Genomic DNA, 26,517 nt, shown 5'->3' on the forward strand with positions numbered 1-26,517 from the left:
TCTCTCTAATCTCTCTAACTATACCTCAAAATCAACTGTGGAACATTTGCCTCAGATATTTGGATTCAATTAGTAGAAGAACTAGGTAGATGTAATTTTAAAAAACTGAAACCGAAAAAGTGAAAACAATGCATTATGTTCTGGAATAGAATGACTGTCGTTTTTTACTTTTTTCTGGTGGGCTAAAAGTTGAAACGAACCTGACTGTTTTAAGCTCTGTCTTAATACTTTGTTATTGTTGTTCAGTTGTCAAGTAGTGTCTGACTCTTTGAGACCCCATGGACTGCAGCACGCCAGGCCTCCCTGTCTCTCACCATCTCCCGGAGTTTGCCCAAGATCTTAATACTTAATCTCCCTAAAACAAAGAGCTTTTTTTTTAAACAACAACAACAACAAAGACATGCAATAAATTTGGGGGGAAGAAGTAAGATGTCGCTATTCATTATGGGATTTAATAAAAGCCATGTCTCCTACCTGGTTGGAGAGTACTAGGAAAAGACAAGGTGACTTTTTCATCTTCATTTTGATAGTTAAATCCTGTAGCATGTATTTCTGGAATGGAAAAAAAAAAAATTACTTCACAGATCTGACTAGACCAAATCCAGGCTGCAGCAATTAACATTTTCAAGAGCAAAATCTCAAATAAAATTAAATATTCTGAATTTAATAAATTAAGCTCCTATTAACAAGAGTGTCATTTCAAACTAACCTATTTTAGACTATGTAACCTAAGTATGCTCCTTAAAAACAACTACATATCCTACATTAATTCGCAAAACTTCCATGATATAAGGAAATAGGGCTACTATAAATGTGAAAAGGTTTTCTACAGATTCCCAGACACACTGCATCCTTCTTTGTGTGATAATGATACTGCTTTATTCGTTGCAGTCTTACTCCTGAACATTTAAAATACAGAATAGGTTGCCAAGATTTCAGTGTCAGAGATATGTTAGTGATAAAGAACCTGCCTGCCAATGCAGAAGACACGGGTTAGGTCCCCGATCTGGGAAAATCCCACATGCAACTAATTTAAGCCCATGCATGCCCATGCAACACAACTAATGAGCCTGTGCTCTAGGGCCCAGAAACTGCAACTCCTGAGACCACGTTCCGCAACTACTGAAGCCTGTGCACCTAGAGCACAGGATCTGCAACAAGATGAACCACTGTACTGAGAAGCCCTCGCACTGCAACTAGAGAGTAGCCCCCGCTCCCCGTGACTAGAGAAAAGCCAAAGATCCAACACAGTCAAAAATAATTCAAAAAAATAAACAAAACAAAGAAACAGATTTATCAGTGAAAGTTCTGTTCTCCCACTCAAACACAGGTAACAATTCCAACAAGATGTAAGTCGTATTTCCACTGAAATTCTTTGTTGTTACATTTTATAGAAATAAGGAAGGTAAAAACAGGTGTGCGGATTAAATTAAGGTTTTGATTTACTCCCTACCAGTAGTAAGAAGCGGAGAAGGCAATGGCACCCCACTCCAGTACTCTTGCCTGGAAAATCCCATGGACAGAGGAGCCTGGTAGGCTGCAGTCCATGGGGTCGCTGAGGGTCAGACATGACTGAGCGGCTTCACTTTCACTTTTCACTTTCACGCATTGGAGGAGGAAATGGCAACCCACTCCAGTGTTCTTGCCTGGAGAATCCCAGGGACGGGGGAGTCTGGTGGGCTGCCATCTATGGGGTTGCACAGAGTCGGACACGACTGAAGTGACTTAGTAGTAGTAGTATTAGTAGTAGTAAGAAGAGCCTGCTTATTTAAATGATACTTCAGAATACTTAGTTGACACTTTAGGAAAAGAGCTAAGCAGATCAACTCCCACCCACATCTTCACTCCAAAAGAAAAAGTGCCCAAAGAGGTAGCCTTAATAAGCACTTGAAAAGATGTTCAACATCTTTAATCAATCAAAACCACAGTGTGATACCACTTCATACCCACTAGGACAACTATAACCAAAAAGACAATAATAAGTTTAGGGAAGATGTAAAGAATCTGGAACCCTCACACACTGCTGATCGGAATGTAAAAATGTTTCCAAATGTTCTGGGTAACAGCCTGGCAGTTCCTCAAAAGACTAAACACAGAATTAACTGTATAACCCAGAAATTAGGTATATACCCAAGAGAAATGAATAAATATGTCCACACAAAAATGTATACACAAAGGTTCTTAGCACTCAAAAAGTAGAAACAACTCAAATGTCCATCAACTGATGAACAGATAATATGGGATATACAATGGAATACTATGTGACAATAAAAAGAAGTGTTAATATATGCTACAATATGGACAAGCCTTGAAAACATGTTAAGTGAAAGAAATCAAACACAAAAGGCCACATGTCTATATGAAATGTTCAAAATAGGTAAATCCATACAGACAGAAAGTAAACTAGTGGCTGCCTAGGGCTGGAAGGTCATGCAGAAATGGAAAGTGACAGCTCATGGATACTTTGTTTTTGGGGTGATGAAAATGTTCTAAAATTGATTCTGACGGTAGCTTAAAAACCACTGAATTGAATTCTATAGTGTGTGAATTTTATCTCAAAAAGTTTTCATTAAAAGAGAGGCAGCCTTACCAGTCACAGGCTTAAGTTTGATACGGCTAACAGTGATTCAGATTTAATAACATTCTATGAGTCAGGCAAGATGCCCACAATTCACTCTCTTCTCATAAATTACCAAAGATTAAATTCCCAATGTTTCTAATATGATGGTTCAAACATGTTTTATAAAGCCAAAATCTTTATAAAACCAATAAGAATTTATAATATGTTTTTAAAAGAACTTTATAATCAATTATTCCTCATTTTACAGATGAAGAAAATGATGTATAAAAAGTAAATGATTTACTCAAGATCACACTACTGGACTAGAACTCAGTTCCTTTGCTATTCCTATTGCCAAAATTCTTTCTACTATCGTAAGATAGCTCCTAAATTTGAACAGAAATTCAAAGTTTGGTATATATACAATACTGATGAAACAAATCTCTACTGAACCAATGACTTTTGCTGGCAAAAATCTGAGATTTGCTCTAACTTGATCCCCAAGAATAGAATATTCCTTAGCCTACAGGGAAGCTAAAAAGCACTTCAAAGATTAAGAATGCACTTTTCTAACTCAGATATAAAGTAGCATTATGGTACCTCTAAGGTACTCTGCGGAGAAGGCAATGGCAACCCACTCCAGTACTCTTGCCTGGAAAATCCCATGGGCGGAGGAGCCTGGTAGGCTGTGGTCCATGGGGTCGCCAAGAGTCGGACACGACTGAACGACTTCACTTTCACTCACTGGAGAAGGAAATGGCACCCCACTCCAGTTTTCTTGCCTGGAGAATCCCAGGGACGGGGGAGCCTGGTGTGCAGACATCTATGGGGTTGCACAGAGCTGGACACGACTGAAGCAACTTAGCAGCAGCAGCAACAGCAAGGTACTCTGATCAAAAACTATCTCTATAAAAGTTTACTAAAACTAACTTGTTTTTATAAATGCACAAGCTTCAAACTGCTAAGAAATGAAGACAGAAAAGCAAAAGAATAGCAGTTTTTAAATGGAAACAATCAAATACTGTATTGCTAGATTATATCCTACTGCATATCCTTCCAAATGTACACATATCAACTACACCTGTGTATAAAACAAAGAGCAAAATTTCCTCCAAAATTCTCTCTCAGTAAAAAGAAAGTAGCCATATATCTGAATTCTTTAAAAGTCTCCTGGATTATGGGATACTCTTCTAATTGCTTCGCATGGACAACATACTACGTTTGCAAAAGTCGAGTTTGAAATAACCTCAGTCACTTGTAGTTTTGTACATCACCACCACTATTCAGTGGCGTGAGCCAAAAATAAGAAATCATCCTAACTGCCTCCCCCTCCATCTCTCTTTGTCTCTAACACCATATATTCAACAAGCAAGTTCAACATTCTTAATCCCAGAATTTTCAAGGTTTTACTTCTCTCCTAGGTCCCTATAATAGCTTCTTAACTGGTCTGTTTCCATTTTTGCTGCCTTATAGTCTACGTTATAGCAGCTAGGGTAATCGGTGAGATCAAAGCCTCTAATGGGAGTCCTACAATATTCAGAATGAAAATCTAAATCTGCTTGAGATGGGCAATTATTTCTTGGAGAGGATCCAAAAAAAGCACTAACCACAAAATAAAAAAACTGACAGATCAGATTTCATTAATATCCTACTGTATAACACAGGGAACTATATTCAACAGCCTTTGATAAACCATATGGAAAAGAATTATATAAAAAAGAATATAAATGTAAAAAACACTTAAAACTTGTAATTATCAAAAGACACTATGAAGAAAACGAACAGGCAAACCACAGACAAAGAGAAAATATTTTACTTTGTATAGATGCAAAAAACTTATATCCAGAATATACATAAAAACTTCTACAACCCAGTGATAAAAAGACAGGTAACCAAAAACATCTTTAACAGAATCTTTGACATTGGTCTCAGGAGTACAATATCTTTCTAGATATATTTCCTCAGGCAAGGGGGAAAAAAGCAAAAATAAACAAATGGGATTACATCAAACTAAAGGCTTTTGCACAGCAAAGGAAACCATCAATAAAACAAAATGACAACCTATCAAATGGGAGAAGACATCTGCAAACAACATATCCTATAAGGGGTTAATCTACAAAACATATAAAGAACCCATACAACTAACAATAACAGCAACAAAAACAACCTGATTTGAAAATGGACTAAAAAGAGGAACTATTAAATAGACACTTTTTCCAAATAAGACATACAAATGGCCAATAAGCACATGAAAAGATGTTCAACATCACTAATTTTTAGGGAAATGCAATTCAAAACCACAATGAGATACTCCCTCATGCCAGTTAGACTGGTTATTATCGAAAAGACAAAAAATAACAGGCCAGTGCTCTGTGACAACATGGAGTGATGGGGTGGGGAGGGAGGTGGCGTTCAGGATGGGTGGGTTCAGGATGAGGGGGACACATGTATACCTATGGCCGATTCACGTTGATGTACGGTCAAAGTCGCTCAACTGTGTCCGACTCTTTGTGACCGCATGGACTATATACAGTCCATGGAACTCTCCAGGCCAGAATACTGGAGTGGGTAGCTTTTTCCTTCTCCAGGGGATCTTCGCAACCCAGGGATTGAACCCAGGTCTCCCACACTGCAGGCAGATTCTTTACCAGCTAAGCCACAAAGAAGCCCTGATGTATGGCAAAAGCCATCACAATATTGTAAAGTAATTATCCTCCAATTAAACAAAATAAATTTTTTAAAAAAGGTAACAAATGTTGGCAAGGATCTGCAGAAAAGGAACTTTCACACACTGTTGGTGGGAATGTAAACTAGTATAACCACTATGGAAGACAGTATGGATATGCCTCAAAAATTTAAGAATAGAACTACCATATGACCCAGATATCCTACTTCTGGTATTTATCCAATGAATACAAAAACACTAATTCAAAAAGATATATGCATCCCTATGTTCATCACATTTACAATAGCAAAGATGTGGAAACAACTTACGGACCCATCCACTGGTGAATGAACTAAGATGTGGGATATACAAAAAATGGAATATTACTCAGCCATAAAAAGATGAAATCTTGTCATCTGCGACTACATGGACGGACCTTGAGGCTATTGTGTTAAGTAAAATAAGTCAGATAGAGAAAGGATACATACCATATGATACTACTGAGATTATATACATATAAAGTAATTAGGGACTTCCCTGGTGATCCAGTGGCTAAAACAACATGCGCCCGATGCAGGAGGCCCAGGTTCGATCCCTGGTTGGGAACTAGATCCCATACGATGCAACTGAGAGTCTGCATGCCACAACTAAAGGTCCTGGGACGATCTGGTGGTAAGCACACCATAAGGGCATACAGAAGTAGAAATACAATGCTGTGCACGTGAAAAATATGACAAAATGCTGTTGTCGATGTGGAGCAACAACTAGAACTCATATTTTGCCACTGATGCCTCACTGTTGTTCCTCAAAGACTGCAAGCATTCTCTAACCTCAGAGTTTCTGCAACTTCACGAAAAATTCTTTATCCAGTTACCTACACATTTCATGTCATTCAGGTCTCTGCTCAAATAATTTCTTTAGAAATCTGTTCCATCACCTTAAACAACAAGCTTCATTCTATATTCTGTTCCTGTGATTTCTGAGTACTTATCACTACATTCATTACATTACATTATTTGTTACTTATCTTCCCAAATTGAATACATGTATCTGGAATGTTGACTCCTAGTTTTGTCCACCACTCTACCTCCAATACTTGAATGATTTCTGGCACACAGTAGGTTTAGTAATCATCAGCAGAATGAATAGCTCACTTCAAAAACAACATTCTAAGTGATTACATCATGAAGATCATCAATAGTACCCATATAAAATATATTAATAAAAAGTACCTTTACTAATGATATATGAATAGGGATTTATGGCTAGAGAGAAAATTTTCAATTAAAACATAATACAGTAATTCAAAAAGGCCTTAGAAGATAGTATTTGCTCTGGAACAATCAGATTGTTCAAAGTGTGGAAAGCCATTAATATAATACTAAAGATACATGAAAAGTATCAATAAATATGCTTCAATAAAGTAGAGAAAAGGCAATATTACCAAATTAATGTTTACATTAATACAGTTATAATTTAAATTGTATATATGTAAATTGAGCATTATAAGTAGATAGTTTCCTACATCATGAATAAATAGTATCAATAACCTCATATGCAGATGACACCACTCTTATGGCAGAAAGCAAAGAAGAACTAAAAAGTCTCTTGATGAGGTGGAACAGGAAAGTGAAAAAGTTGGCTTAGAACTCAACATTCAAAAAACTAAGATCATGGCATCCAGTCCCATCATTTCATGGCAAATAGATGGGGAAACAATGGTAACAATGACAGACTATTTTGTTGGGCTCCAAAATCACTGCAGATGGTGACTGAAGCCATGAAATGAAAAGACGCTTGCTCCTTGGAAGAAAAGCCATGATGAACCTAGACAGCATATTAAAAAGCAGAGACATTGCTTTGCCGACAAAGGTCCATCTAGTCAAAGCTACGGTTTTTGCAGTAGTTATGTATGGATGTGAGAGTTGGACTACAAAGAAAGCTGAGCGCTGAAGAATTGGTGTTTTTGAATTGTGGTATTGGAGAAGACTCCTGAGAGTCCCTTGGACTGCAATGAGATCAAACCAGTCAATCGTAAAAAAAATCAGTCCTGAATATTTATTGGAAGGACTAATGCTGAAGCTGAAATGCCAATACTTTGGCCACGTTATGTGAAAAAATGACTCAGGAGAAGACCCTGATGCTGGGAAAGACTGAAAGCAGGAGAAGGGGATGACAGAGGATGAGATGGCTGGATGCAATCACCGACTCAATGGACATGAGTTAGAGGAAGCTCCGAGAGTTGGTGATGGACAGGGAAGCCTAGTGTTCTGCAGTCCACGGGCTTGCAAAGAGTTGGACATGGAGTATGTCAAGGCTGTATACTGTCACCCTGCTTATTTAACTTATAGGCAGAGTACATCATGAGAAATGCTGGGCTGGATGAAGCATAAGTTAGAATCAAGACTGCTGGGAGAAACATCAATAACCTCAGATATGCAGATGACACCACCCTTATGGCAGAAAGTGAAGAACTAAAGAGCCTCTTAATCAAAGTGAAAGAGGAGAGGGAAAAAGTTGGCTTAAAGCTCAACATTCAAAAAACTAAGACCACGGCATCCAGTCCCATCACTTCATGGGAAATAGATGGGGAAACAGTGGAAACAGTGACAGATTTTATTTTTTTCGGCTCCAAAATCACTGCAGATGGTGACCGTAGCCATGAAATTAAAAGATGCTTACTCCGTGGAAGGAAAGTTATGGCCAACCTAGACAAAATATTAAAAAGCAGAGACATTACTTTGCCAACAAAGGTCTGTCTAGTCAAAGCTATGGTTTTTCCAGTAGTCATGTATGGATGTGAGAGTTGGACTATAAAGAAAACTAAGTGCCGAAGAATTGATGGTTTTGAACTGTGGTGTTGCAGAAGACTCTTGGGAGTCCCTTGGATTGCAAAGACATCCAACCAGTCCATCCTAAAGGAAATCGGTCCTGAATGTTCACTGGAAGGACTGATGTTGAAGCTGAAACTCCAATACTTTGGCTGCCTGATGCGAAGAGCTGACTCATCTGAAAAGACCCTGATGTTAGGAAAGACTGAAGGCGGGGGAAGAAGGGGACGACAGAGGATGAGATGGTCTAATGGCATCACTAACTCAATGGACATGAGTCTGCATAAACTCTGGGAGTTGGTGATGGACAGGGAGGCCAGGCGTGCTGCAGTCCATGGGGTCACAAAGAGTCAGACATGACTGAGCGACTGAACTGAACTGAAGCTTAACCAAACTTAACCTTGACAAAAAAATCTTTAAAAAAATATTTTAAATGTGAAAATAGTAACCTTATAATCAGGCATATGCAGTTATTCAAATCTGAGCCTTCACTGTCACATCTATAAAATTAAAATCATTACCTATTCTTTAGTTATTTGAAGATTATATATAATGCACTCTATGTAAAGTGCTTAGCATAGTGTCTGGTTATGACCTTCAAAAAAACGAACACTCTTTTTCTAGATCACAATATATCTGACAGTTCTTTGTTAACTACAACTAATTCATTGTTGTTGTTGAGCCCCTAAGTCATATCTAACTCTGCAACCCCATGGACTGTAGCCCGTCAGACTCCTCTGTTCATTGGATTTCCCAGGCAAGAATACTGAAGTGGTTGCCACTTTCTTTTCCAGGGGATCTTCCGGACCCAGGGATCAAACCTGTGTCTTCTATTTGGCAGAAGGATTCTTTACTGCCACCAGGAAAGCCCACTAATTCATTATACCTGTATAAATAAGGACTCTTGCTGAAATTACTTACAACAGAGCACTACATTTCAGAAAAAAACTAAACATAATTGGCATTTTGAAATATGTGGACATAAACACACATATTTGAGTATAAGCATGCATGTGTTGAGTATGTATTTTAGTAATCAAATAAACAGAAGCAAAACTTGAATATAATAATAGCATGTATAAAACCATAACAAAAAAACCTTATACCCAAAACTACTAACAATATTCACGTTGATTAAAAAAGGTTATTCATGACAATATATACCTACAAAGTTAAAAAATAATTTGATATAATTTTGACTTAGAAGTATAAAGAATTTCGGAACTATATACACAAAATGCTATCATTTATGAGCACACACACAATACATACATAGATACAGATATATAGACATACATATCTATAGATATCTGTAGATATATAGACACACATGAACATATATGTCTATAAATGCTTAGAACATCTGAGGAAGGATACACACAAACCTGACAACTTTTTCTCTAGGCAGGAGAGATGGAAGGCTGGAGAGGGGGAAAGCAGGCTTACTTAGTACTGTATAACTTTTGAATTTGGCATCATGCTGCTACTGCTGCTAAGTCACTTCAGTCGTGTCCAACTCTGTGTGACCCCATAGACAGCAGCCCACCAGGCTCCCCCGTCCCTGGGATTCTCCAGGCAAGAACACTGGAGTGGGCTGCCATTTCCTTCTCCAATGCATGAAAGTGAAAAGTGAAAGGGAAGTCGTTCAGTTGCGTCTGACTCTTTGCGACCCCATGGACTGCAGCCTACCAGGGTCCTGAACATATTAATTATGAAAAATTTTGTAATGGTAAAATCTTTTCAAAGATACTCCTTCTGAGATCCTGATCAAATTTGTATAGCATGTCCATTTATCAAACAAATCTAATGATTATGTGTTCTCATTCTGGGCTTTTCAAGTATGGCTTATTAAGGAGGAGGCACTCTTGCCTAGATCTTTAGGACTCTGGTCAATCATAATTAAAAAACCACAGTCATTCTTAGAGAACATAAAAGGTGAAGTGGCTCATCCTGTTTTCACAGTCTACCAGTGCAAAAAGCTTTCACTATAACCAAAAAAAGGCAGACACACTTAATTACTGTACCACTTCAGTTCAGTTCAGTCGCTCAGTCGTGTCCGACTCTTTGGGACTCCATGAACCATAGCATGCCAGGCCTCCCTGTCCATCACCAACTCCCGGAGTTTACCCAAACTCATGTCCATTGAGTCAGTAATGCTAACTAATCATCTCATCCTCTGTCATCCCCTTCTCCTCCTGCCTTCAATCTTTCTTAACATCAGGGTCTTTTCAAATGAGTCAGCTCTTCATATCAGGTGGCCAAAATATTGGAGTTTCAGCTTCAACATCAGTCCTTCCAATGAACACCCAGGATTGATTTCCTTTAGGATGGACTGGTTGGATCTCCTTGCAGTCCAAGGGACTCTCAAGAGTCTTCTCCAACACCACAGTCCAAAACCATCAATTCTTCAGTGCTCAGCTTTCTTTATAGCCCAACTCTCACATCCAGACATGACTACTGGAAAAACCACAGCTTTCACTAGATGGACCTTTGTTGGCAAAGCAATGTCTCTGCTTTTGAATATGCTATCTAGGTTGGTCATAACTTTCCTTCCAAGGAGTAAGCATCTTTTAATTTCATGGCTGCAATCACCATGTGCAGTGATTTTAGAGCCCAGAAAAATAAAGTCTGACACTGTTTCCACTGTTTCCCCATCTATTTCCCATGAAGTGATGGGGCCAGATGCCATGACCTTAGTTTTCTGAATGCTGCGTTTTAAGCCAACTTTTTCCCTCTCCTCTTTCTCTTTCATCAAGAGGCTTTTAAGTTCTTCTTCACTTTCTGCCATAAGGGTGGTGTCATCTGCATATCTGAGGTTATTGATACTTCTCCTGGCAATCTTGATTCCAGCTTGTGCTTCTTCCAGCCCAGCGTTTCTCATGATGTACTCTGCATAGAAGTTAAATAAACAGGGTGACAATATACAGCCTTGATGTACTCCTTTTCCTATTTGGAACCAGTCTGTTGTTGTGTGTCCAGTTCTAACTGTTGCTTCCTGACCGGCATATAGGTTTCTCAAGAGGCAGGTCAGGTGGTCTGGTATTCCCATCTCTTGAAGAATTTTCCACAGTTTGTTGTGATCCACACAGTCAAAGGCTTTGGCATAGTCAATAAAGCAGAAATAGATGTTTTTCTGCAACTCTCTTGCTTTTTCGATGATCCATCAGATGTTGGCAATTTGATCTCTGGTTCCTCTGCCTTTTCTAAAACCAGCTTGAACATCTGGAAGTTCACGGTTCACGTATTGGTGAAGCCTGGCTTGGAGAATTTTGAGCATTACTTTACTAGCGTGTGAGATGAGTGCAATTGTGCGGTAGTTTGAGCATTCTTTGGCATTGCCTTTCTTTGGGATTGGAATGAAAACTGACCAATCACCACTTAAGTCTCTGACAAAATTTGAGAACCTTTCTCATATGAGTTCTTCTAGAATACAGAGTTTATTTTCTGTTTGATATTTGTGTAGGTATGCTATCTGGATCAGTACCTTTCCTTTAAAATGCTCACTTCCACAAAGAATACCAGGATTCTCAGGTCCCTTCATAAATCTACTTTATTTATGAACCTATCTTCAGGGCAGGAATAAAGACGCAGACATAGAGAAGTAAAGACAAAGTAGAGACATAGAGAACAGAACAGAGAACTCATCTGTGGACACAGCAGGGTGGGGAGAGGTGGTGGACGAACTGAGACAGCAGCACTGATACACACACATATGCTCTACCATGTAAATAGATAGCTCATGGGAAGCTGCTGTGTAACACAGGGAGCTCAGCTGGGTATTGTGCAATGACATAGAGGGGTAGGATAGGAGGGTGGTGGGAGGGATGCTCTAGAGGGAGGGGATATCTATATTCTTATAGTGAATTCACCTTGTTGTACAGCAGAAACACAATACTGTAAAACAATTATCATCCAATTAAAAATATTAAAATTAAAAATTTCTTCATTGTAATTTTCTCCCTTTCTGCTGGCCTTTCTCATTTTATCATTTAATGTGTTAATTCTGTGCTCTCTTCTGCCATAGTAGGCCTCAAGAGGGATACAATGCTTTTTATTTAGTAAGCACCTACCCCTATGTGGGAACCTATAGCTGTTAAGGCCAATTTGCATTAACAATGAGTAACACAATGAGGAATTATAAGTAATTCCTGTTTTCCCTATTAAAAAAATCTAGGTCAGAGTTTCTCCTAACTGAAAATTTCTAAATATATCCATATGCACTTACAATCCTGTATTTCAATTTAATCTTTTATTCCATCTGTACCATGCTACCTAAATATTAAAAAGTAAAGCATTAAATATAAAAAATAAAGAATAAGTAAACAGTTTCCTTCCTATTAAGCACAGGCTTCGTACAGGTCTCACTGGTTATCTGATCTCTTTATTGCACTGACAATGTAAACATAAAACATTATCTGGGAACTTCCCTGGCAATCCAGTGATTAAGACTCCATGCTTCCAATGTAGGGTGCACGTTTCAATCCCTGGTAGGGGAGCTAAGATCCCATATGCCATGAGGTCCAGCCAAAAAAAAAATTATTTAGATGCTAAAGTGACTCACTTTTTTTTTTTCAAATTTAAATAATACCAGTAGTCACATAAATTCCATTTTAAAGTAGTACTAAATCCACAGAAGGCTGACCAAGAACTTAATCAACAGATACTAAAGGTATCATTTCCTCCATGTCATCTACTAAATGGAACACTGCAGAGCAGTGGGGAAAGGATCATGTTCTCATAAGCAGTACTGAGACAACAGAATTCCCATTAAGGAGTAAAAGCCAAGCTTTGGGATCTGGATTCACACTGCACCTAAAAAGTAGATTATTTTTCAGTCGCTCAGTCATGTCTGACTCCTTGCAACCCCACTGACTGCAGCATGCCAGGCTTCCCTGTCCTTTACCAACTCCCAGAGCTTGCGCAAACGCATGTCCATCGAGTCCGTGATACCATCCATCTCATCCTCTGCTGTCCCCTTCTCCTGTCTTCAATCTTTCCCAGCATCAGGGTCTTATCTAATGAGTCGGCTCTTCGCATCAGGTGGCCAAAGTACTGAAGCTGAAGCTTCACCATCAGTCCTTCCAATGAATATTAAGGATTGATTTCAAGATTGAATGGTTTGATCTCTGAGCAGTCCAAGAGACTTTCAAGGGTTTTCTCCAACACCACAGTTCAAAAGCATAAATTCTTTGATGCTCAGCCTTCTTTATGGTCCAACTTTCACATCCATACATGACTACTGGAAAAACCCTGATTAGATGGACCTTTGTTGGCAAAGTAATGTCTCTGCTTTTTGATATGCTGTCAAAGCTCGTAACAGCTTTTCTTCCAAGGAACAAGCGTCCTTTAATTTCATGGCTGTAGTCACTGTCTGCAGCGATTTCGGAGCCCAAGAAAATAAACTCTGTCACTGTTTCCATTGTTTCCCCATCTATTTGCCATAACATGATGGGACCAGATGCCATGATCTTAGTTTTTTGAAGCTGAGTTTTAAGCCAACTTTTTCACTCTCCTGTTTCACCTTCATCAAGAGGCTCTTTAGTTCCTCTTTGCTTTCTGCCATTAGAGGTGTTATCTGCATATCTGAGGTTATTGATATTTCTCCCAGCAATACTGATTCCAGCTTGTGCTTCATCCAGCCCGGCATTTCACATTATGAACTGCATATAAATTAAATAAGCAGGGTGACAATACACATCCTTGATGAACTCCTTCCCCAATTTGGAACCAGTCGGTTGTTCCATTTCCGGTTCTAGCTGTTGCTTCTTGACCTGCATACAGGTTTCTCAGGAGGCAGGTAAGGTGGTCTGGTATTCCCATCTCTTTAAGAATTTTCCACAGTTTGTTGTGATCCACACAGTCAAAGGCTTTAGCGTAGTCAATGAAGCAGATGTTTTTCTGGAATTTTCTTGGTTTTACTATGATCCAACGGACATTGGCAATCTGATCTCTGGTTCCTCTGCCTTTTCTGAATCCAGCTTGAACATCTGGAAATTCTCAGTTCATGTACCTTTGAAGCCTAACTTGGAGAATTTTGAGCATTACTTTGCTAGCATGTGAGATGAGTGCAATTGTGCAGTAGCTTGAATATTTTTTGGCATTGCCTTTCTTTGGGACTGGAATGAAAACTGACCTTTTGCCGTCCTGTGGCCACTGCTGAGTTTTCCAAATTTGCTGGCATATTGAGTACAGCACTTGAACAGTATCATCTTTTAGGATCTTACATAGCTCAACTGGAATTCCATCATCTCCTCTAGCTTTGTTCATAGTAGTGCTTCTTAAGGCCCCCTTGACTTCATACTCCAGGATGTCAGGCTCTAGGTGAGTGACCACCCCACTGTGGTTATCCAGATCATTAAGACCTTTTCTGCATAGTTTTTCCGTGTATTCTTGCCACCTTTTCTTAATCTCTTCTGCCTCTGTTATGTCCCAAATGTTTCTGTCCTTTATTGTGTCCATCCTTGCATGAAATGTTCACTGCTATCTACCAATTTTCTTTTTAAATACATGAAAAAAATTTTTAACTTTACAGTATAAAGAAATGCAAAGTAAAAGCAGTGCAAAGTAACAAATTTTTTACCATCAGATTAACAAAACATCAAAAAATTTGAGAAGAGAAGCTGCTAATAAGCACGCTGTTTGGCTAACAAGCTGGTAGATGTTGGTACAATCTCTATAAAGTAAATCTGACAACATGATCTCTATAAATTTGACAATATCAAGCAAAATTATGACTACACCTCCTGACCCAGAAATTGCCTTCCAGGAATTTATCCTACAGACCTATTCACACGTGCAAAATGATGTGAGATATGTATACTACTACTCATTGCAGTATGGGTTCTTAATGATTTATTATAAATTCATTCCATTAAATCATAAAAAAGAGGAAGCTCTTTATGTACTGATTTACAACAAGCTCCAAAGTATAGACCAGTTTCTCAGAAGATGCTACATTTATATTAAGAAGGAAGTCTCAGTTCAGTTCAGTTCAGTTGCTCAGTCCTGTCCGACTCTTTGCAACCCCATGAATCGCAGCATGCCAGGCCTCCCTGTCCAACACCAATTCCTGGAGTTTTCCCAACTCATGTCACAATTAACAAAAGTTGGTACTTCACCAGTAAAATTTACCAGAAGCAGTAAGTTTTAAGTTTAGAACAACACCTCTTCTTCCTTACTTTATCTAACTTTTTAATATTAGTCTTCTACATACACATATATATTCTGTCTCTCTCTCTGCATTCAGAAAGTTTTCCTATATTAATACTTGAGCATGATAATCTTGGGTTGAAAGGTAATCATTAGTTGAGCCATGAAACTAATGAGCCAAGACCTAATAGGCCTTCCCCATTTGTATAAACATAATGAAATTTTTAATCACAGAAAAGGAAGTACAAAGAGAGAACTACAAAGTGGTACACTCAAGAGACCACATTTTTAAAAAGATTGAAATGGAAAAAATTATATAAAATCAGCCAAAGTTGTCAGTGCTTACATCATCTATGAAATCCATAATGGATTCTGCCTTCATATTATATTATACAAAATTCCATAAAAACATCTATTTCTGCTTTTCTGACTATGACAAAGCGTTTGACTGTGTGGATCACAATAAACTGTGGAAAATTCTTCAAGTGTTGGGAATACCAGACCACTTGTCCTGCCTCTTGAGAAATCTGTATGCAAGTCAGGAAGCATCAGTTAGAACTGGACATGGAACAACAGAGTGGTTCCAAATAGGAAAACGAGGGTGTCAAGGCTGTATATTGTCACCCTGTTTATTTAACTTATATGCAGAGTACATCGTGAGAAACGCTGGGCTGGATGAAGCACAAGCTGGAATCAAGATTGCCGGGAGAAATATCAATAACCTCAGATATGCAGATGACACCACCCTTATGGCAGAAAGTGAAGAAGAACTAAAGAGCCTCTTGATGAAAGTGAAAGAGGGGAGTGAAAAAGTTGGCTTAAAGCTCAACTAAGATCATGGCATCTGGTCCCATCACTTCATGGGAAATAGATGGGGAAAGAGTGGCAACAGTGACAGACTTTATTTTTTGGAGCTCCAAAATCACTGCAGATGATGACTGTAGCCATGAAATTAAAAGACACTTGCTCCTTGGAAGAAAAGCCATGACCAATCTAGATAGCATATTAAAAAGCAGAGACATTACTTTGCCAGCAAAGGTCCGTCTAGTCAAAGCTATGGTTTTTCCAGTAGTCATGTATGGATGTGAGAGTTGGACTGTGAAGAAAGCTGAGTGCTGCAGAATTGATGCTTTTGAACTGTGGTGTTGGAGAAGACTCTTGAGAGTCCCTTGGACTGCAAGGAGATCCAACCAGTCCATCCCAAAGGAAATCAGTCCTAAGTGTTCTTTGAAGGACTGATGTTGAAGCTGAAACTCCAATACTTTGGCCACCTGATGCGAAGAGCTGACTCACTGGAAAAGACCCTGATGCTGGGAAAGATTGAAGGCGTGAAGAGAAGGGGACGACAGAAGATGAGATGGTTGGATGGCATCACTGACTCAATGGAGACGAGTTTGGGTAAACTCCGGGAGTTGGTGATGGACAGGGAGGCCTGGCATGCTGCAGTCCATGGGGTCGCAAAGAGTCGGACACAAGTGAGCGACTGAACTGAACAAATGTAAAATCTAAACATCTCAACTTAGAAGCTCCAATTCAACTGTACTTGTAAGGTTTCTTTATAAACTGTCTAAGTGGAACTCAGAATGTTATTTCCTCCAAGCCATTGCTGTATGTAAGTAACAGGAAACCTAGCCTAAGTAGTTCTATATAGCCTTCATAAGCCTGTATAGTTCAGTACTAGATTAAACATGTGATGAGGTGCTTTTTTTTTTTTTGGCAAGCTACCCACCATATTATGTTTGTGGTTTTAGAAGCCATTCTGCTGTATGCACAGTTGCACTTCAAGCAATACCTATATTCAAAGTTCCGTATTTTGAAATGGATTTATATAATAATCATCCTACCCTATTAAGCAATCTAAAAATTCTAAAGAGAATTAGCCATATACCAAATACACATGAAACCCAAAATGACTGCTGCATAATTAGTTAAAATGACTTATCAGCAATGCAAGTATCAGAGTAACACAAAAACAGATTCTAGGCCTGGTTCTGCCACTGATTATGTGGTATTATAATACTACTTAAATCTCTGGATCTGTTTTCCTTATGTATAAAACAATTAGAAACTTTATTTCAAATAATGGAGTAGTATGTAAAGAAACTTTCCTCTTCACTTACCCAGCTCCCTTAAAACTAAAAAAGTTAAATGGGGAGAAAAAAAATCTCAAAGGTATGACAAAGAAACAAGATAAGGAAGCCAAGATGAAGAAGAAATAGAATTCCAGAAATAGGAAGCTCTTGTATGCCAGGCCACTTTTGTTCTAAAGTCACTTGCTGATCTGGTATACATGTCTTAAAGGCTGAGTCTGGTGGGCTCCTGGGACAAAAAGTGGAATCCAGGGTCTGTTAAGATTTCGGGGTGGGGGTCCAGGTAAACCAATTCCTCCTGTGGATCTGAACCTCAAAAGGTGATAACATTACAGTAAAGATGACTAAAAAAAAAAGTCCACACAGGAAACCACTTGGACTTCAGAAAATCTAAAGCCCTTATACTGGAAAAAGATTGTAACTGAGTACTAGTGACTCCCAGATAAAGTAAACAAAAGTCTTCCCTAGATGAAAAAAATATCATCTTATTTTGATGACACAATTTTCCTAATTGAACATCCAATAATCGAATAAAGCCTGGCATGGAGGACAAGACAAATTAAATAGAAACAGTTAAAACAATGTCTTTATTACTCAAAGACATGTAACTAGCTAAATATACATATGTAGCTAAAAAAATTAAACTATACCACAATAATACCATATAAATCAGAGGATGATAAATAGAGATTAAGTGCTCTAAGATACTTGTACTACCCAGAAGGGTAAAATGATCAATTAATACTGGATTTTTTTTTCCACCTGCAAAGTGTGGCATCCAGGAATTCCCTGACCAGGAATCAAACCTTGCCCCCTGCAGTGGGAGCATGGAGTCATAACAACCAAACCACCAGGAAAGTCCCAACACTGGATTTTTTTTTTAAGTCAGGGATGGCTGTTAATTCCCAGAGTATTGACACACATCCAAAAAACAACTACAAATTAAAAAAAAAAATTTTTTTTAAACTTTTCTAAAATTACATACGTAAGAAAATGGTACATAAAAAGCCAAATAACAGTAATTACATTAAATGTAAATAGATTAAATGCTTTAGAAGACAAAGATTTTCAGACTGGATTTTAAAAGGAAAAAAAAAGTAAAAAGAGCTGTTTACCTAAAACATAAAGATTTGAAAAGAGTGAAGGTAAAGAATGAGAAAAAATTGCATACAAACATTAACCAATAATTCATAAAACAAACAGGAGGAAAAAATTGGTAAAAAATGAAGATTTAAACAAAACTAACAAACGACTTTATAAGACATACATAAAAAAATACATCCAACAGCTATACTCTGTTTCAAGTTTTTTTAATTTATTTCTAAATTTTATTTATTTATTTTTGGCTGTGTCGGATCTTAGTTGCAGCATAGAGGCTTCTCTTTTTAGTTGTGGCTCAAGGGCTCCAGAGTGCATGGCTCTATAGGTGCAGCACATGGGCTCTCCAGTTGTGGCGCAAAGACTCAAGAGTTGCAGTGCCTGGGCTTAGCTGCCCTGCAGCAAGTGGGATCCTAGTTCCTGGACCAGGGACAGAACTCCAGTCCTTGCACTGAAAGGCAGATTCTTAACCATGGGACCACCAGGAAATCCCAGCTATATAGTCTTTTGAAGCACACACAAGCATTTTAAAAGTTGACCATATCTTAGGCCATAAAGCAAGTCTTATTGAGCACATAGCACACATACAGACAGCATACAGTAAATTAAACTAGAAAAATTTTAGGTACATATAAAAATTCCATAGACTAAAAATTAAAAAATATTTTTCACTGAATGATAAAAACTGAACATCAAAAAATGTAGAGGCAGATCAGTGGCTGCCTGGGGATAAGGAAAGGGAGAGAAACGGATTACAAAGGGGCATGAGGAAATACTGTGTGGGTGATGGCTATGGTCATGACCCTTGCATTCACAGGTCAAAAAGTATCAAATTATACATTTTCTGATATGCAGCTTATTATATATGAATACTGCATATACCTTCACAAAGCTATAAGGGGGGTGGGAGGGGAGAGGAGGAAAGGAGCACCAGCAATAGCAAGTAACAAGAGCTATAGTCATTGCCTGGAGAATTTTCCGCAAAACAAACAAATCCCCCCCCCCCCCCCCCCCAAAAAAAAATCCAAAAAACTGTGGGATATAGCTAAAATCAGGACATTTTTAGGAGGAAAATTTACAGCTTCAAATGAATATACTAGAAAAGCAATTAATAAGCCAAGCATCCATCTCAAGAAATTAAAAAAACCAAAAACTTAGTTGTTTTATAAACAAAGCCAAAGAAAGTAGAAGGAAATAATTAAGGTAAGAGCAAAAGTTAAGGAAACAGAAAACAAACATTTAATTAGGATTTTTAAAAAAATCAAAAGTGAGGGTTTCCCTGGTGGTCTTGATATTTTATTATAAGGATCTCAAAGCAAAGATGCCTTGCAATTCTAAAAATCTGAAACTATTCACAGCAGAGATTTTTCACACAATGTTCTACGGCAGTTCTATAGATTACAGGTTTGCCCAAATATTGATTCCTTGGCCTTTGGGTCAGCCAGCAGATCCTGAACAATGAGAGGCTCACCCTTCTGTGAGCCTCTCCTTTCCAGTGTACCAAGAAAATATCCTTTTCTATTAATATCTTGGGGGGGAAAAAGCTAAGAAGCACTGATCTGGAGAACAATTAACTCTTTAGCATATAAGAACAGCATATATATTATGAAAAAAGACAAAAGATACTAAACAAGTGGTGGCAAGGATATGTACAAAAGGGAAACTTGGTAATACTGTTGGGAATGGAAACTGGTACAGCCATTACAGAAAACAGTATAAAGATTCTTCAAAACATTAGAAAAAGAACTACTTTATAGGGACTTCCCTGGTGGTGCAATGGGTGAGAATCTACTTGCAAATGTAGGGGACATGCATTCTATCTCTGGTCTAGGAGGATTCTACACGACGTGGAGCAACTAAGCCTGAGGGTCACAACTACTAAGCCTGAGTGCTGCAACTACCGAAGCCCATGTACCCAGAGCCTGTGCTCCACAACAAGAGAAGCCACGGCAACGAGAAACCAGTGCACTGTAATGAGAACAGCCCCTGCTCGCCACAGCTAGAGGAAGCCCACACAAAGCAACGAAGACCCAGTGCAGCCATAAATAAATAAATGAAAATTTAAAAAAAAAAAAGAGAACTTTATAATCCAGCAATCTCACTTCTGTATACATAAAGGAAATGAAATCAGTACCTCCCAAGTTCATTGCAGTTTTACTTACAATAAGTATAACACAGGAACAACGTAAATGTCTGTCAATGATGGATGAATGGATACAGAAAACATGATGTGTTTGTGTGTGTGGCTGTGTATATGTGTAAACAGAATATTGCTCAGGTGCTTCAGCTGTGTCAGACTCTTTGTGACGGTGTGGACTATGGCCCACCAGGCTCCTCTGTCTATGGGGATTCTTCAGGCAAGAATACTGGAGTGCGTTGCCATCCTCCAGGGGATCTTCCTGACCAAGGCACTGAACCCTCGCCTCTTTTGTCTCCTGCACTGGCAGGAGGATTCTTTACCACTAGCACCACCTGGGGAGCCCTAAATGGAATATTATTCAGACTTAAGAAATTCTTGCCATTTGTGACAACGTGGATGAATTTGGAGGACATTATGCTAAATGAAATAGGCCACACACAAAAAGGCAAGTATTACATGACAGCACATAAGTGGAATCTAAAATAATCAAACTCACAGAAGCAGAAAGTAGAATGGTGGTTGCCAGGAGCTGGAGGGAGGGGGAAATGGAGAGATATTGGTCCAGGGTATGAAGTTTCAGTTATGGAAGATGACTAAGTTCTGGAAATCTAGGTACAGCAATGTGTTTGTTGTACTGCATGCTTAAAACTTGCTAGCGGGTAGATCACAGATGATGATGAAAATGGTGATCAAAATGAAGCAAGGAAAAGAAAAATGGTTAACTATGTGAGGTGACAGACATGTTAATTAGCACTGTATATTGTCACCCTGTTTATTTAACTTATATGCAGAGTACATCATGAGAAACGCTGGACTGGAAGAAGCACAAGCCGGAATCAAGATTGCTGGGAGAAATATCAATAACCTCAGATATGCAGATGACACCACCCTTATGGCAGAAAGTGAAGAGGAACTCAAAAGCCTCTTGATGAAAGTGAAAGAGGAGAGAGAAAAAGTTGGCTTAAAGCTCAACATTCAGAAAACGAAGATCATGGCATCTGGTCCCATCACTTCATGGGAAATAGATGGGGGAACAGTGGAAACAGTGTCAGACTTTATTTTTTGGGCTCCAAAATCACTGCAGATGGTGACTGCAGCCATGAAATTAAAAGACACTTACTCCTTGGAAGAAAAGTTATGACCAACCTGAGTAGCATATTGAAAAGAAGAGACATTACTTTGCCAACAAAGGTCCGTCTAGTCAAGGCTATGGTTTTCCCAGTGGTCATGTATGGATGTGAGAGTTGGACTGCGAAGAAAGCTGAGTGCTGAAGAATTGATGCTTTTGAACTGTGGTGTTGGAGAAGACTGCTGAGAGTCCCTTGGACTGCAAGGAGATCCAACCAGTCCATTATGAAGGAGATCAGCCCTGGGTGTTCTTTGGAAGGAATGATGCTGAAGCTGAAACTCCAGTACTTTGGCCACCTCATGCGAAGAGTTGACTCATTAGAAAAGACTCTGATGCTGGGAGGGATTGGGGGCAGGAGAAGAAGGGGACGACAGAGGATGAGATGGCTGGATGGCATCACTGACTCGATGGACGTGAGTCTGAGTGAACTCTGGGAGTTGGTGATGGACAGGGAGGCCTGGCGTGCTGCGATTCATGGGGTCACAAAGAGTGGGACACGACTGAGCGACTGAACTGAATTGAATGTACATGTATATCAAAACATCAAATTACATACCTTAAAAATAGATAGCTTTTACTAATTATACTTCAATAAAACTGGAAAAAACAATAGCACATAATACAGTATTATATAATACTATGGAATCATTTTTCTCTCCATTTAATCTAAAAAGTATATAATTTACAATTTTTATGTTCTCCGTTTCCTTAATAGTAAAACACCATACAGAATCTCTACAATTAGTAACTATCCTTTTTTAATTAACTTTAAACTTTTTATTTTGTATTGGGTACAAGACATCTTGATTGTATTCCTCAAAAGGAAGTAAAATACAAATTAAAGCTAATGAAAAATAATCCCAAATATAATTTTGTTACACATAAAGTCAATAAATAAGCATATGAAGAAATTCATGCCTAACAAATATGACAGACTTACTCTATTCTTTTAGACTCTGCTTTAGTTCACTCAATAAAAATTTACTGAACACCAACTATATGTCAGACACCATGGAAGACTACACATGAAAAAGAATGAATCATGGCTCTTAGACCTTAAGGAACTTAGATTCTAATAGGAAGCAGCACAGACACAAACATATAATTAAAATATGGTATGGTTAAATTAATGACAGGCTGTGATTTAAGGGCATGGACCCTAGGAGCCAATTTTATGACCTAAAAGTAACCTCTCTGTAAGGAGGAGTATCTGTATGGTTCTGTATTTAGTGCCTAGCACAAAGTAAACAATGAACTCATTGTTTTTATTATCATTACTATTAACATTATCATTCTTAAGAAAAATGATACCCTTGGTTGCACCTGGTCAGAAGGCTAGGAAACCTAACAGGAAGACAAATATACCTTGTATAATCAAACAATACATCATCTAAATGCTTAAATTAATAGTCACTAAAGCAATCTATATCACCTTGAAGCTGTTTAATGTTTTAAAACTCGCCAAATACAGATGATTTTTTCATTTATTATTTTTATAATGTTTCCATGAGTTTTGCTGGCTTTTTTAAAATTAGTTTATTCTTGGTTGCACTAGGTCCTTGTCGCTGCACACTGGCATTCTCTAGTTGCGGTGAATGGGGGCTATTTTTCCTTGCAGGACATGAGCGTCTCACTGCAGTAGCTTCCCTTGTTGCAGAACACAGGCTCTAGGCGTACGTACTTAAGTAGTCGTACCATGTGGGCTCACAAGCTGGGATGCGTGGGCCCTCGTGCTCAAGGGCTCAGTAGTTGGTGGTGCGCAGGTTTAGTTATCCCTCGGCATGTGGAATCTTCCCAGACCAGGGATCAAAACCAAGTCCCTTGCATTGGCAGGTGGATGATTATCCACTGCACCACCAGGAAAGTCCCCAAATAAAACTTTTAAACTATGATACACTCATATACTTTATATTTGTACATAGCCATATGGAAAAAACTATTCATTAGTCTTTCAATCAGTCACTCAGGAGGTGTCCAACTCTGCCACCCCGTGGACTGCAGCACACGAGGCTTTCCTGTCCATCAACCCCCGGAGCTTACTCAAACTCATGTCTATCGAGTCGGTGATACCATCCAACCATATCATCCTCTGTTGCCCCCTTCTCTTCCTCCCTTCTATTTTTCCTAGCATCAGGGTCTTTTCCAATGAGTCAGTTCTTCGAATCAAGTGGCCAAAGTGTTGGAGCTTCAGCTTCAGCATCAGTCCTTCCAATGAATATTTAGGACTGATTTCCTTTAGAATTCACTGGTCTATCTCCTTGCTGTCCAAGGGACTCTCAAGTCTTCCAACACCACAGTTCAGAAGCACTAATTCTTCGGCGCTCAGCTTTCTTCATGGTCCAACTCTCACATCCACACATAACTAGTTTGGAAAAACCATAGCTTTGACTATACAGACCTTTATCAGTAAAACAGTGTTTCTGCTTTTTAATATTCTGTCTAGGTTGGTCATAGCTTTTTTTCCAAGGAGCAAGCATCTTTTAATTTCATGGCTGCAGTCATCATCTGCAGTGATTATCTGATTTTACCAATTTAAACTCAGATTTTATCAGTAATCTGAAGTTACTGATATTTCTCCCTGCAATCTTAATTCCAGTTTATGGTTCATCCAACCCAGCATTTTGCATGATGTACTCTGCATAGAAGTTAAATAAGCAGAGTGACAATATGCACTCTTCATGTACTTCTTTCTCAATATGGAACCAGTCCACTGTTCCATGTCTGGTTCTAACTGTTGATTCTTGACCTGCGTACAGATTTCTCAGGAGGCAGGTAAGGTGGTCTGGTATTTCCATCTCTTGAAGAATCTTCCACAGTTTGTTGTGATCCACACAGTCAAAAGCTTTTGGTGTAATCAAAAAACCAGAAGTAGATCTTTTTCTGGAACTCTCTTGCTTTTTCTATGAGCCAACGGATGTTGGCAATCTGATCTCTGGTTCTTCTGACTTTTCTAAACCCAGCTTGAACATCTGGAAGTTCTCGGTTCACAAACTATTGAAGCCTCACTTTAAGAATTTTGAGCATTACTTTGCTAGCATGTGAGATGAGGGCAACTGCACAGTAGTTTGAACATTCTTTGGCATTGCCTTTCTCTAGGACTGGAATGAAAACTGCCTTTTCCAATTCTGTGGCCTGAGTTTTCCAAATTTGTTGGTATACTAACTGCAGCACTTTAACAGCACCATCTTTTAGGATTTGAAATAGCTCAGCTGGAATTCCATCACCTCCACTAGTTTTGTTCACAGTGATACCTCCTAAGGCCCATTTAACTTCATACTCCAAGATGCCTGGCTATGGGTGAGTGATCAACCATCATGGTTATCTGGGTCATTAAGATCTTTTGTGTTATACTTCTGTGTATTCTTGCCACCTCTTCTCAATCTCTTCTGCTTCTGTTAGGTTCATACCATTTCTGCCCTTTATTGTGCCTGTCTTTGCATGAAATTAGGCACTCTTATCTATCAGATCTAGTCCCTTAAATCTATTTCTCACTTCCATTGTATAATCATAAGGGATTTGATTTCGTCATACCTGAATGGTCTAGTGGTTTTCCCTACTTTCTTCAATTTAAGTCTGAATTTGGCAATAAGGAGTTCATGATCTGAGCCACAGTCAGCTCCTGGTCTTGTTTTTGTTGACTGTATAGAGCTTCTCCGTCTTTGGCTGCAAAGAATATAATCAATCTGATTTCGGTGTTGACCATCTGGTGATGTCCATGTGTAGAGTCTTCTCTTGTGTTGTTGGAAGAGGGTGTTTGCTATAACCAGTGCATTTTCTTGGCAAAACTCTATTAGTCTTTGCCCTGCTTCATTCTGTATTCCAAGGCCAAATTTGCCTGTTACTCCTGGCGTTTCTTGACTTCCTACTTTTGCATTCCAGTCCCCTATAATGAAAAGGACATCTTTTTTGGGTGTTAGTTCTAAAAGGTCTCGTGGGTCTTCATAGAACCGTTCAACTTCAGCTTCTTCAGTGTTACTGGTTGGGGCATAGACTTGGATTACTGTGATATTGAATGGTGTCAGACTTTATTTTTGGGGGCTCCAAAATCACTGCAGATGGTGACTGCAGCTATGAAATTAAAAGATGCTTACTCCTTGGAAGAAAAGTTATGACCAACCTAGATAGCATATTGAAAAGCAGAGACACTACTTAGCCAGCAAAGGTCCGTCTAGTCAAGGCTATGGTTTTTCCAAGGGTCATGTATGGATGTAAGAGTTGTACTGTGAAGAAAGCTGAGCGCTGAAGACTGGAAGCTTTTGAACTGTGGTGTTGGAGAAGACTCTTGAGAGTCCCTTGGACTGCAAGGAGATCCAACCAGTCCATTCTGAAGGAGATCAGCCCTGGGTGTTCTTTGGAAGGAATGATGCTAAAGCTGAAACTCCAGTACTTTGGCCACGTCATGCAAAGAGTTGACTCACTGGAAAAGACTCTGATGCTGGGAGGGATTGGGGGCAGGAGGAGAAGGGGATGACAGAGGATGAGATGACTAGATGGCATCACTGACACGATGGACGTGAGTCTGACTGAACTCCAGGAGTTGGTGATGGACATGAATCGCATGCTGAGATTCATGGGGTTGCAAAGAGTGGGACACGACTGAGCGACTGAACTGAACTGAACTTGCATGAAATGTTCCCTTGGTATCTCTAATTTTCTTGAAGAGATATCCGGTCTTTCCCATTCTATTGTTTTCCTCTATTTCTTTGCATTGATCACTGAGGAAGGCTTTCTTATCTCTCCTTGCTGTTCTTTAGAACTCTGCATTCAGATGGATATATCTTTCCTTTTCTCCTTTGCCTTTGGCCTCTCTTGTTTTCTCAGCTATTTTATCTTCTTTTCTCAGCTCATCAGTCTT

At 38.9% G+C, this 26,517-nt stretch overlaps 1 protein-coding gene across 5 annotated transcripts in view; it reads right to left on the bottom strand.

The window, feature by feature from the left end:
• Positions 1-26,517, bottom strand: part of NPEPPS (aminopeptidase puromycin sensitive) — a 109,999-nt gene that overhangs the window by 47,693 nt on the left and 35,789 nt on the right. For all 5 annotated transcript variants that reach the window (XM_059878123.1, XM_059878125.1, NM_001193159.3 and 2 more), the window contains one exon: positions 475-552. In XM_059878123.1, coding sequence (XP_059734106.1) covers positions 475-552 — 78 coding nt within the window. The remainder of the gene's footprint in view (positions 1-474; positions 553-26,517) is intronic.

Source organism: Bos taurus, chromosome 19, assembly GCF_002263795.3.
Source record: "Bos taurus isolate L1 Dominette 01449 registration number 42190680 breed Hereford chromosome 19, ARS-UCD2.0, whole genome shotgun sequence".
In the NCBI taxonomy this organism is placed as follows: domain Eukaryota; kingdom Metazoa; phylum Chordata; class Mammalia; order Artiodactyla; family Bovidae; genus Bos; species Bos taurus.